Source organism: Pyrgilauda ruficollis, unplaced genomic scaffold (assembly GCF_017590135.1).
Source record: "Pyrgilauda ruficollis isolate IOZ18807 unplaced genomic scaffold, ASM1759013v1 scaffold48, whole genome shotgun sequence".
In the NCBI taxonomy this organism is placed as follows: Eukaryota; Metazoa; Chordata; class Aves; order Passeriformes; family Passeridae; genus Pyrgilauda; species Pyrgilauda ruficollis.
In genome coordinates, this window is record NW_024526377.1 from 7,519,892 (window position 1) to 7,536,575 (window position 16,684).

A 16,684-nucleotide genomic window follows, 5' to 3' on the forward strand; every position below is an offset into this window, starting at 1 on the left:
GCTGCCCCCTCTGCCAGCAACCCCAGCAGCCTCTGGGTCTTATCCCAGAGGCAGAGCATGGTCCGCAGGCCACGTAGGCAGCAGCCACCAAGACCTAGTGCCACCGTCTCCATGGGGCACTATGGGTGCTTATGGGGCCAGGGAAACTCCTTCCCCGGACGGCTCAGCTGAAAGGCTCTGGCGAGGGTCAGCAGCAAGGCCGGGTCAGCGCCTGCCACCCCTGAGACGTGCGGGTGGCTTGCCGCTCCGCACAGGAACCCAGCCTGCCTGGAACCACCTGGAGCTCATCAAGGTGGACGAGCTCACTGAGGTGCAGGAAGAGCACGGTGGCAAAAGCTACAGAGACTCATTTAGAGGCCTTGCCCCGTGCCTGCTTGAAGAAAGGTCCACCAAGTCCACCGGCACTCAGGAGCCGTCAAGTCTCTGCCAAGAGGCAGATGCAGAGGCCCAGGTGATGAACAGAGCTCCCAGTTTGAACAAAGACTCCACCACAGACACTGGAAACTCCTCTGAGCTCCTGTCTCCTGCCCGGTTGCCAGAGCAGCAGTCTGTGTCTGACATGTCACAGGGCTGGGAGACTTCTCCAAAAGAGCCAGAGGACAAGTGGGAGGAAGAACAACTCCCAGAAACAGAGGCTCCAGGAGACAGGGACAGCGACCCACAGGGTACCTCGCTTCCCCCTCTCAAGGAGGAAGAGTCAGAGGCAGGAACTTCGGACCTGGACGAAGATCCCTGGGATGAGGGGCACAATGAGTCTTTCCCCATGTCAGAGCCTGGGGAAACTTCATGCTTCTCACCTTCTCCCCCATCTGGAAGCTCCTGTGAGGAGAGGGGAACTCATCAGCTGCCTGAGCAAACCACACATGATGGCAAGCTGCCATGCACGGGGCCTGAAGATGCTTTGAAGCATTTCCTGAATATCGAGGAAGAGGAGCTGGACAAGTTGGAGGACTGGACGAAGATCCCTGGGATGAGGGGCACAATGAGTCTTTCCCCATGTCAGAGCCTGGGGAAACTTCATGCTTCTCACCTTCTCCCCCATCTGGAAGCTCCTGTGAGGAGAGGGGAACTCATCAGCTGCCTGAGCAAACCACACATGATGGCAAGCTGCCATGCACGGGGCCTGAAGATGCTTTGAAGCATTTCCTGAATATCGAGGAAGAGGAGCTGGACAAGTTGGAGGACGGCATCCTCACTTCCCTGGAAGCAGAAAGCCCCTCGGTGCAGCACAGCCTTTGCAGCTGGACCAAAGACTGTACAGGGGAGACCGAAAACTACGCACAGCTCGTGCCTCCAGACCTGTTTGAAGAGCTGTGGTCTCTCTTTAACAACCAGGATGTGCTGTCCAGGGACACTCAGCTAGACCAGCTACAGGCAAAGTGGGAGGAAGAAGAGCTCCCTGACAGAGACACTGCAGGAGAGTCACCCCCTCTTTTCCCCTTCTTTTTGCCTCACCCTTCTCTTTCCTATCCCTCTCTATCTCTCTACCCCACATTCACTGTTAAATAAAATCCCCATTGTTAACTTTGGTACACGGTCTCCTTGGCACCTTAATTGGCACATCGGTATCTCTCACTACTTGCATCTTAACAGGGTCACACAGCACTCGAGGTGCCTCACTCAGGGACTCACCGGTGCCCTGCCCAGTGGCACAATCACCACCCTGGACTTGGTGGCCACACTGGTGCTGACACAGAAGGCCAGGACCCCACTGAGCTACTTGCCCAGCTTGGAAAGCCCCAGCTCATGGTCAGCCTCTTTCAGCCAGCATCTCCACGGCCTTTCCCACTGGGCAGCCTTCCAGCCACTGCCTCAGCCTGAGGTACTGCAGGGCCTTGCTGGGACACAAGGGCAGCACCATGGCCTGGCTCTTCTTGAATCTCATTCCACTGGCCTCACACCATCCATCCAGCCGGTCTACATCCCCCCAGCAGAGCCTTCCAACTCTCCTTCCTACTCCACCCACCTTGTTGTCATCACAAATTTACAACTTTGGGTACCCTCAATGTCCTTGTGCGCATCAGCAGGACAGACACTGAACAGGACAGGGCACAGGGGACACCACTGGTGACCAGATGCCAACTCATTGCGGCTCCATTCTCCTCCACTCTCTGGACACAGCCATCCTGACAGTTCGTAAGCCAGCCAAGAGTGCCTCTGCCCAAGCCCTGGGCTGACAGTTTTTCCACAAGTGTGCTGTGGGGACAGAGTCAAAGGCATTCTCAGTTTCCAGTCTTCTGGCAAACCATGGGTCAATGGTTTAAGCAGGGAGCCTGGTCTGAGGGCACCAGTTGCAGCACTGTTCCCATCACCATCCTTAAGAAAATCTCCTTCCTATGTACTCATAGGACAAGCTGTAGAAGTCCTATGAGTACATAGGAAGGAGGAAGCATCTCTCCCCTACCAGATCACAGTGGAAATCCTATGTTCTTTTTCATCATGGCATGTTTCCTTGCAGAGGGTACGTGTGCCCCAAAGGTTCTAATGCTGTCTATCTGGACTTTCTGAAAACACTCATATTCGATGTATCCCCTGCCAACTGCCCTTATCTCAGGAAACAGAAGCCAGTTTATGCATATGATACCTATTCTTCCAAACCAGTACAAGTTTTTTTCCGATTTCAGGCTGTTGAAGGGAGACAGGGCATGTGGCTGCCTGGCCATGGCCACCTACCCCGCTCCCAAGGCACAGTATCTTCCATCTTTTCTCTTAATTCTTTTGTACTGCTGCTGTTGTACAGCTGTAATAGCCATAAAAACTCAAATAATGTGAACTACAACTCTGGATGATGGAACTACAAAAATTTTGAAAGCATTTTTGGTAGGTGGATGAATTTTTAGATTGTGGTTTTCCAAGTAAATAATAATAAAAAACAGGTTTTAACGTTGCCAGGCTCTTGCCTTTGCAAAAACTCAAAAGAAAATTGTAGCTACCCTTAAACAATAAACCATTTTCAAGCAGAAAGATCAAGTACTTTCTTTTATAAATCAGAAAGTGAGATGTTCCACTTGAAATACATTTTTCATTTATTTTGGCTAAAATAGTTCTTTGCATTTCTGTCAATTTTGAAAATATTTCTGATCAACCTAAAGACTGCATTCTTTTGTGTCAACTGCTTGCAAAAGTGTTGATTTTCCCTCACACTTACTCTTTTAACATACAAGGATGCAGTTTGTGTTCTCTGTGTTTAAGAAAACCTAGTGAGCTCTTCTGAGTCAGAAGTTATTCTTCATTAAAAACTGAAAACTTATTAAATAGCTAAGTGACATTTCAATTTTAATCAATAGCATTGCTGATAAATACAGAGTTGGTCCATTTACTGCCTCCTTCCTGACACAAATTTTGCATGAGAAAAAGATGTGTCACTGGTGACAAAAGAAATAATTTTATCATTAAGTACTAAGCACTTTTGATGGCTCTTAGTGTATATCCCACTAAGTAAACATAATTGCGGAGCATACTTTAAAGGCTTACAAATTATCTTTTCAAGTTTTAACCCTATTAGTTAAATTAAGTTTCCATAATCATCACTTGATTTCACACACAAAGAAATGCTTTGTTTAAAATTTAGTCAGTTTTTACATCAGAGATTATTCTCCGTTTATTCTCCTCTGAGATGATCTCCAATTCATCCTCAGGATGGGCACAGTGGCTTCACTACTGTTGGTAGGTTTTCTCATTCTGGAACACAAACCACCCTCAGGCATTCTCAGTAGTGAGATTGTTTCCCAACATGGGGGAGGAAAAAAAAAAAGAGGGAGAATATTAAACAAAAATAGTATTTCATGAATTCTGATGAGCTGACTACAGGACTTCCAGGAATAGAGCAGTGACCTTTCCACAGCTCAGCATTTTTTCTCTCGCAACAACCAGCAGCAGAGGAAGGTGTTAGTCCTCTGTATGAAGTGCTACACATTATTGCCCTTATAGAAAGAATATTTTTTTACACTCCAGTGCCACGGCCAACATCACAGGACCCAATTTAGGCATTTAGGGGTAAAAGGTGTCAGCAACTAACCACACTGACTGTGCGTCTGGATTATTTAGCTCCCCTGAAGTGCAAGTCAACACCCACACAAGCCTTTCCCAACTTCCATCCATGGAAGTGTCCAACACTAGGTTGGACACAGCTTGGAGCAACCTGATCTAGTGGAAGGTGTCCCCATCTTTGGCAGGGGGGTGGAACTAGATGGTCTTCAAGGCTTCTTCTAACCCAAACCACTCTATGATACCATGATTCGTGAGATGTGCTACAGCTCCCTTTTATGGGTATTAAGAGCTAAAAGCACTGCCTCCCTGTTAAAACATGCTCCTGCTCCAGTTTCTGTCATCCACAATGTACTCTGAGGCACTTTTCTGATCCCTGTGGCAGCAAGATTACTGTACAAAGCCTTTCTCTTGCAACCTTACCCTTGGTCCTGGAAATCCCGGCTGCCCCGGAGGACCAGGAGGTCCAACTTGCCCATTGTCTCCTGGAGGTCCATGGGGACCCATCAGTCCTGGATGGCCCTTATGACCAGGTATCCCAGGATCACCTGGAGGACCCTTTTCTCCTTGAAGGCCTTTTTCACCTTTGATGCCAGGTTCACCCTAAGTGAAGAGAAGGACATTATCAGCACAAAATAAGGAGCAAACTTCTGATTTCCAAACACAGAGAAACACTCACAGCTGAGCTGGCAAAGTTGCTGAGTGCAACATCTGGTGCACTACAAATGAACCACAAATTGTTCTGATGGAGAATGATTAAAGAGAGGGAAGACTGGAAGCACTGGCTTCACTTTTGAATGACCTCTGCCCCCAGGCCCTAACTCAAAACAGCTCTCTTTATTTCAGCATAATGAAATAACTGGTAATGTTCTCTAACTTACCCTCTCTCCTTTGGAGCCAATTGCACCCTGTTTCCCTGGTGTGCCCTGCAACAAAATAAAGGTAAACATAAAAGAACCATCCATAATAAGAGTAAATAATGGAACATATGCCTTTGTAATGATTCTTGCAACCCCACTAAAATTTATTTCCTTGACAACCTCACAGTTTCCTGAGAGCTGTCTTTTGCTCTCAGTTATCAACAATTAAAGGGAAAAAACAGCTAAAACCAAAAAACAACAAACAATTAAAAAAAATGCAAACAAACAAAAAACAACAAAAAAAAACCCAACCACATGACAAACAGGTTGAGGAGGGTGATTCTCTCCCTTCACTCCCCTTTGGCGAGACCCCACCTGGAGTGCTGTGTCCAGTTGTGGTGCCAGAAGCAAAGTTATGAACCTGTTAGAGCAAGCTCAAATGAGGCCACAAAGATGCCCAGAGAATTGGAGCACCTCTTCTATGGATTCAGGCTGAGAGAACTGGGGTTACTCAGCCTGAAGGAGAGAAGGTTCTGGGGGGACCTTTGAGTCCCTTCCAGTACTAAAAGGAGATATATAATAAAAATGGGGACAAAGTATTTTGTCAGGGACTGTAGTGATAGACAAGAGGTAAATGGCATCACAATCAGAGAGGGTGACATTTGGCAGAAATTTTTCACTGTGAGGGTGGTGAGGCACTGGAATAGGTTGTTCAGAGAAGTTGTGAATGTCCCATCTCTGGAAGAGTTCAAAATCAGGTTGAATGGGGCTCTGAGCAACCTGGTCTAGTGAAAGATGTCTCTGCCCCTGGCAGGGTGGGTAGAAATAGATGATATTCAAGATCCCTTCCAACCCAAGCCATTCTATGAAAAAAACCCAATTTGTTGCAACCCTGGTAACACCCTTGATGATTTTATTCCCTGTGACACCAGTCTTATATTGAAACAACTGTGAATTTAACTTACCTCTTTCCCAGGAGGACCCTTCTCTCCTGGTTCTCCCTAAGACACACAAAAAGTGGATTTAGCATCACACTGGAGGAGCTGGAAGAAAGGCTCCACCTAATAACCATAAGTGTTACTTTGTGTTAACAACACAAGTTTTCTTCTACACAGCAGCAGGTTTGCATGATTTATCCTTATCCTACTGCTATTGGTCATTCCTGGATAGATACATCCTGCTATTTGGAAAGCATTTTTTAGTGAATTTGATCCCATGTAAACATAACAGGAAGTAATTTCTAACAAACCAGCTGAGGGCAGATGTTTCACTGGAGGTATGTTCCTGCTCTCAATACATTTTGTTCCTTTTTCTTACCAACAATTCCCAAAGCTTCATACACTTTATATGGTCTTGTTTAACTTAAGGAGCACCAGCATTATACCCATAAGTGTCAGAACATGTAAGTGAAGTAAATTTTGTTGGTAGAAGTACCATCTTGTATTACACCAGCTGGAAAAACACATACAGCGGTTTAAGGAATTTTAAGCCTAAGTGCTCATCAGTCTTTCAGAACTGTATTAAATAACCTTAATTTGAATAAGTACCCTTGTAGAATTATTTATACATATCTATTTATTTTTTTTTAATTCATAATGTGATAATTAGACAATATAGTTTCCATTTTAGTGTTTCAATGAAAAAAAAAATCACTGCAGTCCTGCACTGCAGGGAAAGCAAAATGAACGTTAAACTAGTTGTTGCTGAAATTCTGGCCACTTTCCTGTATCATGTACAGAAAAAAATAATCTTTCTAAGTCTGTTTGCAGCCAACACACATGATCATATCTATAACATGGTATTTTCCCCTGGAAGCATAACATCTTCAGCTGTGTTAGCATCCATACATGTATCCATGAGGAATGGAACTAATCAAAGATGTGTGATCCAAATTAGGCTGCATTAAACTCACTTGAGTTTTCCTTAGGTTCACTTCAGTTTTAAATGACCACTATGTTTGCTGCTTAAAATTAATTGTCCAGAGAAGTATTTATTTCTTCTCTTTGCATCCAAAAACTCCCTTTCAAATGATAAAATTAGATATTAAAAAATACAGAAGGAAAAAAGAACCATCCTGTGGAAGATTCAGCTCAGCTACAGACACTCAAAAATCTTTTAAATTACCATTTTTGTCACAAAAAATCTAGAAATAAATTAAAAAATTACCTAGCATTCACTTTTTCCATTCTTCCAGTGGAATTTAACATCTTTTACTCACCTTGCAAAGATATTGCATTCTGAGGTTGTGATAATGTCATGGGTAGAGGTTTATTATTTATTATTTTAGATCACTTTGGGAGATCTATGATTGCTTTAATTGCAATGTACCTCTGTTGCTGGCAACAAAGGAATTTCCCTCAGATTAGCAAATATCAGAAATACCCGTATTATTATCAGCACTCACAATTTCCCTATTCAGTCCATCTAAGGTTCATGCAGAGGTGTAGTCTGAGAATTTAAATACCCCATACCTGTATTAAGAAGACTATTGAAGCAGTCTGATTAATGCACACATTATCAGGGCTGAGTGGCAGGTACCAGCTCCATACATGAGATTATGGTTGCTCATCCATATGAAAAATGCTATTTTTGCAGTCCAGTTTCCTTTAGAAGTAAAATTACATGGCTTCTGGATTTGTTAGATATCCTGCTTATGCTTCTTTTTTTAAACTAACTGAAGATGACCTTGTCCCACCTTCCTGTCTAACCTTCAAAAGCAGGTAAAGAGAGGATGTAATCCATCCCCAGACATACTTACAGGTGGTCCTCGGGGTCCTATAAAGCCAGGGAGTCCTGGGCTGCCTGTTTCTCCTTTATTTCCTTTGGGACCCTTAGGACAGAAATGAGACAGACACTAGCAGACCTTTCCCCAACACCTCCTTCCCAGAGCATTCATTTATGGCTACACTGGAACTGGGAAATTTCATTTTAGCAGCAGGACTCCCAAAACTGACAAGGAAGAACAAAGCTTTTCAGAAAAGCAGGTTGCAGGCATTGTGGTTACCTCATTAATAAGCTATGCAGGGTCCCTGGGAGAAGATGAAAAGGAACAATTATGGCAGGGGCAGGAGGTGTGTTCCATGGGTGTTGTGGTGTCACATGGTTTATAAGGGGGTGTTGAGAGCAGAAATGCTGCGATGGGTGATGACAGGAAAACAGTGCAGGTGGTCATACTGCTCAAATCCAAGATCATAACCAACAGACAGCTACAGGGCTTCTCCTTTGCCTTTATTTCTAGGTTCAATTTATGTCTCTTTCACTTATTTCTTGTGATATTCTGTCAAACTGTCCCTTTTTCCTTGCAGATCAGGGCAGTTGAAATGACAGTTCATGATACAGAACTTTCTCGTGCACACTTCTGATGTGGTTTTAACTCTTAGTTTAACCTTTACTTTCAGAACTTTGTCCCCTACTTTTCCAGTTCAGAACATAACCCTTTTTCTTAGAGTAAAACTCATGTCAAGTGAGCACCAATGAGCCTATCAGGCACAAAGCACATGGATTTGGGGTGTGTAACTTGCCGTAAAGACTTCAGGGGCTGGATTGCGTTGCTGTGTGTGGGCTTAAGCATGAGCAAGTGTGAACTGTGATGGGCACTGTCAAACAGCAAATGCAAAAGGAGAAGGCTCCTGGCAGGTTTTACCTTGTGATTAAAAGCCAGCAGTGGTGAAGGTGGAAAAAAAAATCCTTATTGCCACAACAACCTTTCTCACCTTGCTTTTTTTCAGAATAGAAATATAAAATATTGGCTTGTCACACCACACTGCGAAGGAAATTAATGCATTTCAAAATAAATGGATTTATGTACAGCACAAGGAGACACTTCCCATAATAACCTTTATGAAAAAGAGAGGATTCATTTTAATAACAGAGAATGATAATGATGAGATGACTGTCTGTTCTGCTGACCAACACTGTCTCATCATTTCCCCTTCCTCATCCATCTGACTTTATCCTTTTTCAATCTCCTATGTTATTTTTGGACTCTAAATCCTCCGAAGCAAAGGCTGCTGTGGTGCTGTTTGTGCAGGAAGCTGCCTGTGAGTCCCTGGGTTACATCATATAGGTACTGTGATAACACTATGATGATTAAAATAATAATCTCCACTTGGCATGCACAAGGCATCCCGAAGCCACAGTGACCTGATAAAGACCCAGAAGGTAAAAAAGCAGTGATAGGAATTGGGAACAGAGACGGTGTAAAGAAATTAAGAAAATAAGTCTGGAAAGGCAAGAGCAAGGACCCACAGGGCAAGAAGCAACGGCAACAGTCCCAGGAAGGTAAGAAGAGCTTACGTCAAGGACAAAAAGCCTGTGGCACTTGTTTTTTGACACAGAAGGGCTCTCAGACTGCAGCACCCTGTCCCACCTTCCCACACAGAAAGGTGGTGTCCAGTTCTGGCCCCTCAGTTTGGGAAGGATGTCGAGATGCTTGAGCACATCCAGAGAAGGGCAACAAGGCTGGTGAGGGGAATGGAACACAAATCCTGTGAGGAACAACTGAGGGAGATAGGGGTGTTCAGCCTGGAGAAAAGGAGACTCAGAGGTGACCTTATCTCTCTCTACAACTCCCTGAAAGGTGATTGTAACCAGGTGGGGATTGGTCTCTTTTTCCAGGCAGTAACTGAGAGAACCAGAGGACACAGTCTCAAGCTGCATCAAGGGAAATATGGGTTGGATATTAGGAAAAAGGTTTTTACAAAAAGAGTGATCAAGTATTGGAATTGTCTGCCCGGGGAGGGGTTGGAGTCACCATCCCTGAATGTTAAAAAAACAGACTGGATGTGGCACTTGGTGCCATGGTTTAATTGAGGTTTAATTGGAGTCAATGATCTTGTAGGTCTCTTCCAACCTGATGATTCTGTGATTCTGTGGTATTTGCTTCTCTGAGACATCCCTGCAGATGCTTGATCAGGGCACAAATCTGTGGTGAGGCTGGGGTGGTTTTATGACTTTGCAAGGGTCACAAAGACTCACAAAGAGTGAAGTCCTGCTGCAGCTTTTCACATTTCTCCTGCTCTGCCTTTGTTTTCCTGTTAATCCCACAGTCCAGCAAGCTGTACTGTCTCCATGGGCAAAGAGAAGGAAGAGCTCTGCATTGTGATAGATGCTACTGGGCACAAAGGAATATTTGCAAGGATTTGCTGAAATCTGGACAATTTTCAGCATCAGAACAGAGGAAAAAGCACCAAAAAAAAAACCAACTAAAGCACCAGCTCCTCACTGTCCTTCTTACAGCTCTTCATTTCCAAGCTGTTCTTCCTCACAGGATGGCCTCAGGGGAGTTTCATTATGCTTCCTGATCCTGGTTTACTGCCCATTGTCTGCTCTTCCCTCAAGTGCCTGTGAGGATTTTTCTGCTGCCACTATTCCTCAATGGCAGCCTGCCAACTCCCCGAGGCCCTCTCCTTCCTTGTGACAACTCTCTGCTGGCTGCATGCTCTCTGCTTGGCAAAATTAAATCTACTGGTGAAGATGAGGCACGCCAATCTTTTTCCCATGCCAGGCAATCAATCATTTCCATTTGCTGTGAACACTTAACTTTCACTCGGAAAAGTGATGACCCAGCTAGCATCTCAATTCCTGGAACGTAGCCAAACACCCTTCAAAATTGTGGCCAGCTACTGATTTTCAGATCACCCCTCTTCAGACATGAAAACCTCAAGGATGGTAACCAGCTACACTAATCCACTCCACCTATACTTCATCAGTCACCTCTCCTGGCTGCACCAGTCTCCCTTTGTGGTACTTACTGGGATACCAGCTGGGCCAGGTTCTCCTGCAGATCCAGGCACTCCATTTTTGCCCTGTGTCAAAAGAAAAAGGTTAGTAATGCATGCTAAAACTAGAAATATTCAGCTACGCCTACACCAGCAGGGATTTCTTTAGCATTGTTCAGTCTCCTCTCCTGACACACTGTGAAGTATCTTATTTCCAGCTGACCTCACAGCTTCTCTGTCCCTGATTGCATGGTTGATCTCAGGAAAAAAAATCAATATGCAGACCCAAATCTGCAGGTCTGAGGAGGACCAGCACTTCTCCTTCCCTGCATCCTTGTCCATATCATATGCAGCATCCTTCTGGATTGATGGAGCCACCTCCTTTGGCTGCTCCAGGTCACCACTGCTCAGACAAGACTCTCAAATCATCTCAGGCTTCCCCTTTTTTGGGGAATGGAGAGAAACACTTGTTCTAAGACTTGATACTTACCTGATACCAGACAATTCAGAATTCAGCCAAATCATCCTTTGAAAGGACCTGTTCCTTAAGAAAGCAGCTGAGCTAATCATCCATAAAGTTTGATGAGATGAAGTTTTGCACTTCTCTCAACTCAACATGCAGAGTCTTTCCCTTCATTAGAGTTCACCATAAAGACAAACCCTTGTACTGTCAATATTCAAAATCATGTCTCACACTCCTTTTTAGATAAAATAACAAAGAAAAGGAAGAACAAGAGAAACTGATACTTTTCCCTCCAACATACAAGCAACTCTTCTGTAAAGAAGAATGTGGCCTGGAGTTATGATAATTTTTATATCTTCAAATATTTTTACTCACTGCTAGTGTTGTGCAGGGGCATGACACAAGAGTGAGTGATGCCAGCAGTACAGGAGTAATGAGATAAATTATGAGATAGACACAGGAGGTCTCCTTATGTTCTTGCAGTCTAATCTAAACCCCAACCCCTCCAGCTTGGAGGGCCCTGCTGCTCCACCTCCTGGCACTGCTGAGTCAGCATTTCCCCCCCACACGCCCCGATCATTCTGTGGAATCTGTTTCACTACCAGGTCTTCCAAGAAGGAAAGGAACTCACACATTGCAACACACTAAAGATGTGCCTTGGTTCTGCAACAGAGATATAGATACAGATTTGATATGGATTAATTTCTAAGAGAATTTTAAACCCTGTGAAATTAATAAAAGTAATCTCTGAGCCAACTCAAATGGGACTTTTTGAAATGTCAACTAGATTTCTATTTCTCCACTGAAGCTGTAATAAAATAGTACAGGTGAATAGTATCACAACTGGACCCCACAAAACTCAGCCTGGGCACTCAAGTGAGTGTCTATCTTTGAAAAGTGAGACCATGTGAGAAGTGAGTAGGATCCCAGACACTGGACTGAAATATGAGTATTTCTGACTCTGCATCCTGACAGAATCCATGGAACTATTCTTCCCACTGAGTCAGCAAACATCAGTCACTTGCACTCTTATAAGTCTTCATTAGTTTCTAGCAATATTATTCTTGTTTGTTTTTTTGAAAGGCAAAGTGTTTTAATAAAACATTGTCTGAATCTTCCTAAACTCTCTTCTTTCAAGCCAGAGTTCTGGATTGCAGAACATTCCTATCACACACAACACCCCATCCCTGGAAGTTTTCAAGGCCAGGATGGATGGGGCTCTGAGCAAGCTGGTCTAATGGGTGGCATCCCTTTCCAGGGCAAGGGGTGAGAACTACATTATCTTTAATGTTCCTTCCAATCCAAACCATTCTGTGAACTATTATGGACCTCTAGAAATGGCTTGTCAGGAGAGAGAACTCACCGGCTGCCCTCGGAGTCCTCGAGGGCCCTGTGGTCCTATGGGACCAGGATCACCCTGAAAGGAAAAAAAAAGTATTATGATGACTGAGAAAGAGCTGACATGGAGGCAAGTGAACAAACATTTTAAAAAGTTCCTGCTAAATTACACTGTTCACATATTAGGCAAAACAGGATTAAAGGAATCTCACTGCCCCCTTTCAGTTATTTATGAGGAAGATCAACCCTCTGAATTTTAAGCACCTACTACTAAATGCAACCTGATTACAGGCAGAAACCACTTCTATCAGGTTATTCTCAGATTATTTTAAAGCTATGTCACCATGATGTTTTTACGAAAATCCTTTGCTAGGATTCTTCTCCTATTCTAGCTGAGAAGCCTCAGAAAAGAAATGTAAACAATAACTATCTGATGGCTGTGGAATTTGGTCTGGACATTGTTTACCAACAGGTGCATCTTTGATTGGTCCATGTGAGTTGTTTCTACTTAATAACCAATCAAAGATGCAGCTGTGTCAAACTCTCTGAGAGTCACGAGCTTTTGTCATCGTTCCATTCTATTCCATTCTATTCCTTTCTAGCTTTCCGATGGATCCTTTCTCTCTATTCTTTTTAGTATATTTTTAGTATAGAATTTTAATATAATATAATATCATAATATAATAAATCAGCCTTCTGAAACATGGAGACAAGATTCTCATCTCTTCCCTTCATCCTGGGACCCTCACACACAACTATAAAGCTGTATTTCTTAGGGACAGAGAGTCTCTGAAATTTCTCAAGAATTGACAAACCTATTCTCTCTCCAGAGAGGCTTCAGAGCTGCCTCCATCTCCTCCGAGGGGTTCCTTTTGGTCTGCCCTACATTTTGCTTTGTAGGGTACCATTTACAGCACACCAGTTTCCAGTGACACAAAGGGGTGCAAATGAGAAGCCGCTTCTCCAGGTGCCATGGCAGCGGCACACCAGCTGCTCGGAACATTGCTCAGCAGCTGCTGCAGGATCCCACATCAGCTGTGCCCTCCCAGGACTCTGTTATATGACTGCACTTGACACTAGTCATGCCAGAGGAACTGTTTGTACCACCTTTCTTTCCTCTGAGCAGCAGCAACTTATTCCATAGGTATTTCACAGACTTCAGTGGAGTGACACAGTCAGTCAGGTGCAGCTGTGGCAGAACAAGTGTGACAGAGCCTGGCCTGGTGGGACCCGCAGAGAGGAGCACTGCTTGGAGATGGGTGCCAGAAGACAGGTCCATGGCTACCAAGCACAGCCTGGCTTTCACACAATGCTGCTTTCTCTGCTTATGCAAAGATATATCTGACATTTTAGTGCCAGCAGCAGAGCAGCAACAAAGGCCCTCTAATTCTTTGTTTTCCCTAATGATCTTTGCACAAATCATTCCCTGCAGTAATTCACCCTTTATTGGAGTTTCTGCAGCTGTTTCAGGTCAGGGTCACTGTGAATTAAAATTTTCATTTGTCAGGGAGAAGGAGATTAATTTCTGCTCAAAATGGTGCACTTACATCCTTCCCTGGTGGCCCCTCACGACCAGCAGGACCCGTCACACCTGGCTCCCCCTGCAATTCAGCAAAAAGGGAAGAGATCAGCTCAAGGTCAAATTTAGACCAGTATCACCACTATAAGTGGTATGGGGTTTCTGCAATGTGTGACTGAGCTCAGTGAAAAAATTTTTAAATCCAGCAAGAGGCTCGTTCATCTTACATGACATGCAGCTTATAAAAATAACTCAGAAACATCTCCTGTAAGTGATGCACAAGGCAGTGCTCTGCTTTCCACCAAATTGTTTGCTACTGCTACTGCAGGCACTGAAAACCACCAATACATCCATGATGCAGAAGCTATCATAATGAGGAAGAGATGAGGATCTCCAGCACTGGATTTTTCACATGAGCTTCTGAAAGCAGAGAATTTTATTTCCCTGTAAAAAAGGCAGGATTAGGTGGAAGAACATTCAGTTTTGTATTCCCCCTTTTACACCAAGAAGCTCCAAACAGAGTGGAGGACAACTTTTCATGCAGGACTTGAGGTTTGAGTTTTATGACCCACAAGAAACTAAATCAAAGGGACATTTCTATTCACTTTTCTGGAAGTTTTGTACTTGAACTTATTTTGCACTTCGTCAGCACTTATGGAGGAGAGCTAGCACTTATCCAACAAGTGCAGTAGGGGTCCTCACTTTGCCAGCATTTTTACCAGAAGGATGTGGTATGGAGGCATCCTTGAGACGTATTCACAATGGAGTATCTCAAAGGGAGCATCAGAGGATTCAGCTCCACCAGCTGCCTTACCTTCCCCAGAATCAGAAGTTCAGCAGAGGAAATGAAGACAGCTGCTGTCATTTCTGTGCCATAGATATGGCCCATAGTTGAAAACACCCACATGAAACACTGTCATCATTTTTACCTACTACCTCAGAAAAGGCAATTTAAATTCCCTCAATCTTTCTCCAAAGGATTGTGCATGAGGTACCTGTTACTTACCCGGGGACCTGGGGGACCTGTATCTCCTCTCTGTCCTTTGAAACCCTACACAAGGGAATGAAATCAATAATTATCCATCACCTCGATGCAGGAAACACTGAGAAAACTCTAGCTTGAGTGTTCATTTAATAACCTTTCCAGTTTTGCCAAAAGTTACTAGGGACTGATCAGCATGGAGCAGCTGCATCCCAGGGAGTAATTAGGCAGGGCCACATCACAGGAAAAGTTTTCCATAGCTCCTAAAGCTGTAAAACCAAGGCTGTGCTCTGTGTATCCCTGGTGTGTCCAGCCAATACATTATTTAACCCTAAACTTTACTGTCCCCACTCTTTCAGAGGACCTTTAACAGAACACAAGGGCTACAGCTGTGACTTCTGGTGGAGTGGTGTCATGAGGTTACATGCTTTAATTTCTAGATAAGGGATTTACTCTCCTCCACGTGAGAAGGATTCAGAAATGTCTGTGTTCTGTTGTTGTTGCTTATTTACATGTTTTATTTAGTCACAATGCCAGGACTGGTTATATGTTTGCATCAGTAAAGAACCTAATTTGTCCAAGAAATGCTCCCTGACTACAGTACAGGGGGTTGAGTGGGTGGAACCCTTGAGAGCAGCACCCACCGGCAATCCTCTGGCACCCTCCCGGCCTGGGAGCCCTTGTTCTCCAGGTTTTCCCTGTGGGAAACAATAATGTTCATGTTAGCAAGAGCCCCAGGTCCATCTCACTGCTGCTGGAAACTTCCCACTCCTCTCCCTTACACATAACATCACTGAGAACTGTGAGTGCCCAGGGTTTGTCCAGCAGAGTCTGAGTTTGCAGGGAGAACAGCAGGGACAGACATTCCCAAACACACCTCGACCTGCACTGTCACCTGCACTCTGAGGTCCTGAGGCATTTTACAGCTCTGGACTCGTGCACGTTTGCAGTGTCAGAGCTGCACCAAAACCTAATCAGCACATGCAAAATCTGCATCTGCACATAGAAATGGGGTGGTTTGGTGCAAACACAAACTATCTGCAGCTTCTGTGACATGCACTCCTCTACTTAACAGTTGTCCTAATGCCTGGGAACTTGGCTGTTCCCAGAAACACTAAGTCCCATTTGACAGTCACAGGAAGAGGCTGGCAATGCCTGATACTTGAAGCACATTCTTCATGTAACACACACAGTTGCAAGAAATAACATTCACTGCCAAATTTACTAACATTGCTTTTTAGCTGACAACTTCATGGCTCAGCTTTTTTTCCCCTCAGCAAATGCAAGTAAAGACAAAGTAGAGAAAATCAAATATAAACCCTCTAATTCTGGGCAACAGAACTGTCTCAGAGCAATCCAGAAAAAAGCTTCTTTAAAGACTCCTCCTCTAAACTTTTTATGCCCCATAAACTTCTATCAAAAGGATGGATCACTAGGATTAATGTTACAAGACAACCTTCTTTCTCTGCAGTGTTTAAGACAGCTGTAAAAGTGGAGTCACTAAGTTTTAGTGTATTTATGGTAGTTGTAAAAGTAAAAGAACGCAGTTTCTTTTCAAGATTGCTCATGTGTCATGCCTATAAATCACTCAAGACAATACAGTTCTTCTGGTGTTAAAAACAGATGTGCAAACAGGCTCCTTGTTCCCCCTAAGGAGTCCATAGATAGGCAGCTTCAAAAACAACAACTGGATGCAGCTTCTTATTGACTGAGCAAAACAGTTTTAAATTACATTACCGGCTCCCCCAGAGATCCTGGTTTGCCATCTTTGCCATCATTCCCAGCAATGCCCTGTTAAATGAAATGTAAAACAGG

At 44.1% G+C, this 16,684-nt stretch overlaps 1 protein-coding gene across 1 annotated transcript in view; it reads right to left on the reverse strand.

The window, feature by feature from the left end:
* COL22A1 (collagen type XXII alpha 1 chain) overlaps positions 1–16,684 on the reverse strand; it is a 196,093-nt gene that overhangs the window by 5,395 nt on the left and 174,014 nt on the right. Inside the window, exons 51-60 of the mRNA XM_041479400.1 lie at positions 16,607–16,660; positions 15,514–15,567; positions 14,894–14,938; positions 13,916–13,969; positions 12,394–12,447; positions 10,601–10,654; positions 7,606–7,677; positions 5,813–5,848; positions 4,869–4,913; positions 4,411–4,590 (exon numbers count right to left, since the gene is read on the reverse strand). Coding sequence (XP_041335334.1) covers positions 4,411–4,590; positions 4,869–4,913; positions 5,813–5,848; positions 7,606–7,677; positions 10,601–10,654; positions 12,394–12,447; positions 13,916–13,969; positions 14,894–14,938; positions 15,514–15,567; positions 16,607–16,660 — 648 coding nt within the window. The remainder of the gene's footprint in view (positions 1–4,410; positions 4,591–4,868; positions 4,914–5,812; positions 5,849–7,605; positions 7,678–10,600; positions 10,655–12,393; positions 12,448–13,915; positions 13,970–14,893; positions 14,939–15,513; positions 15,568–16,606; positions 16,661–16,684) is intronic.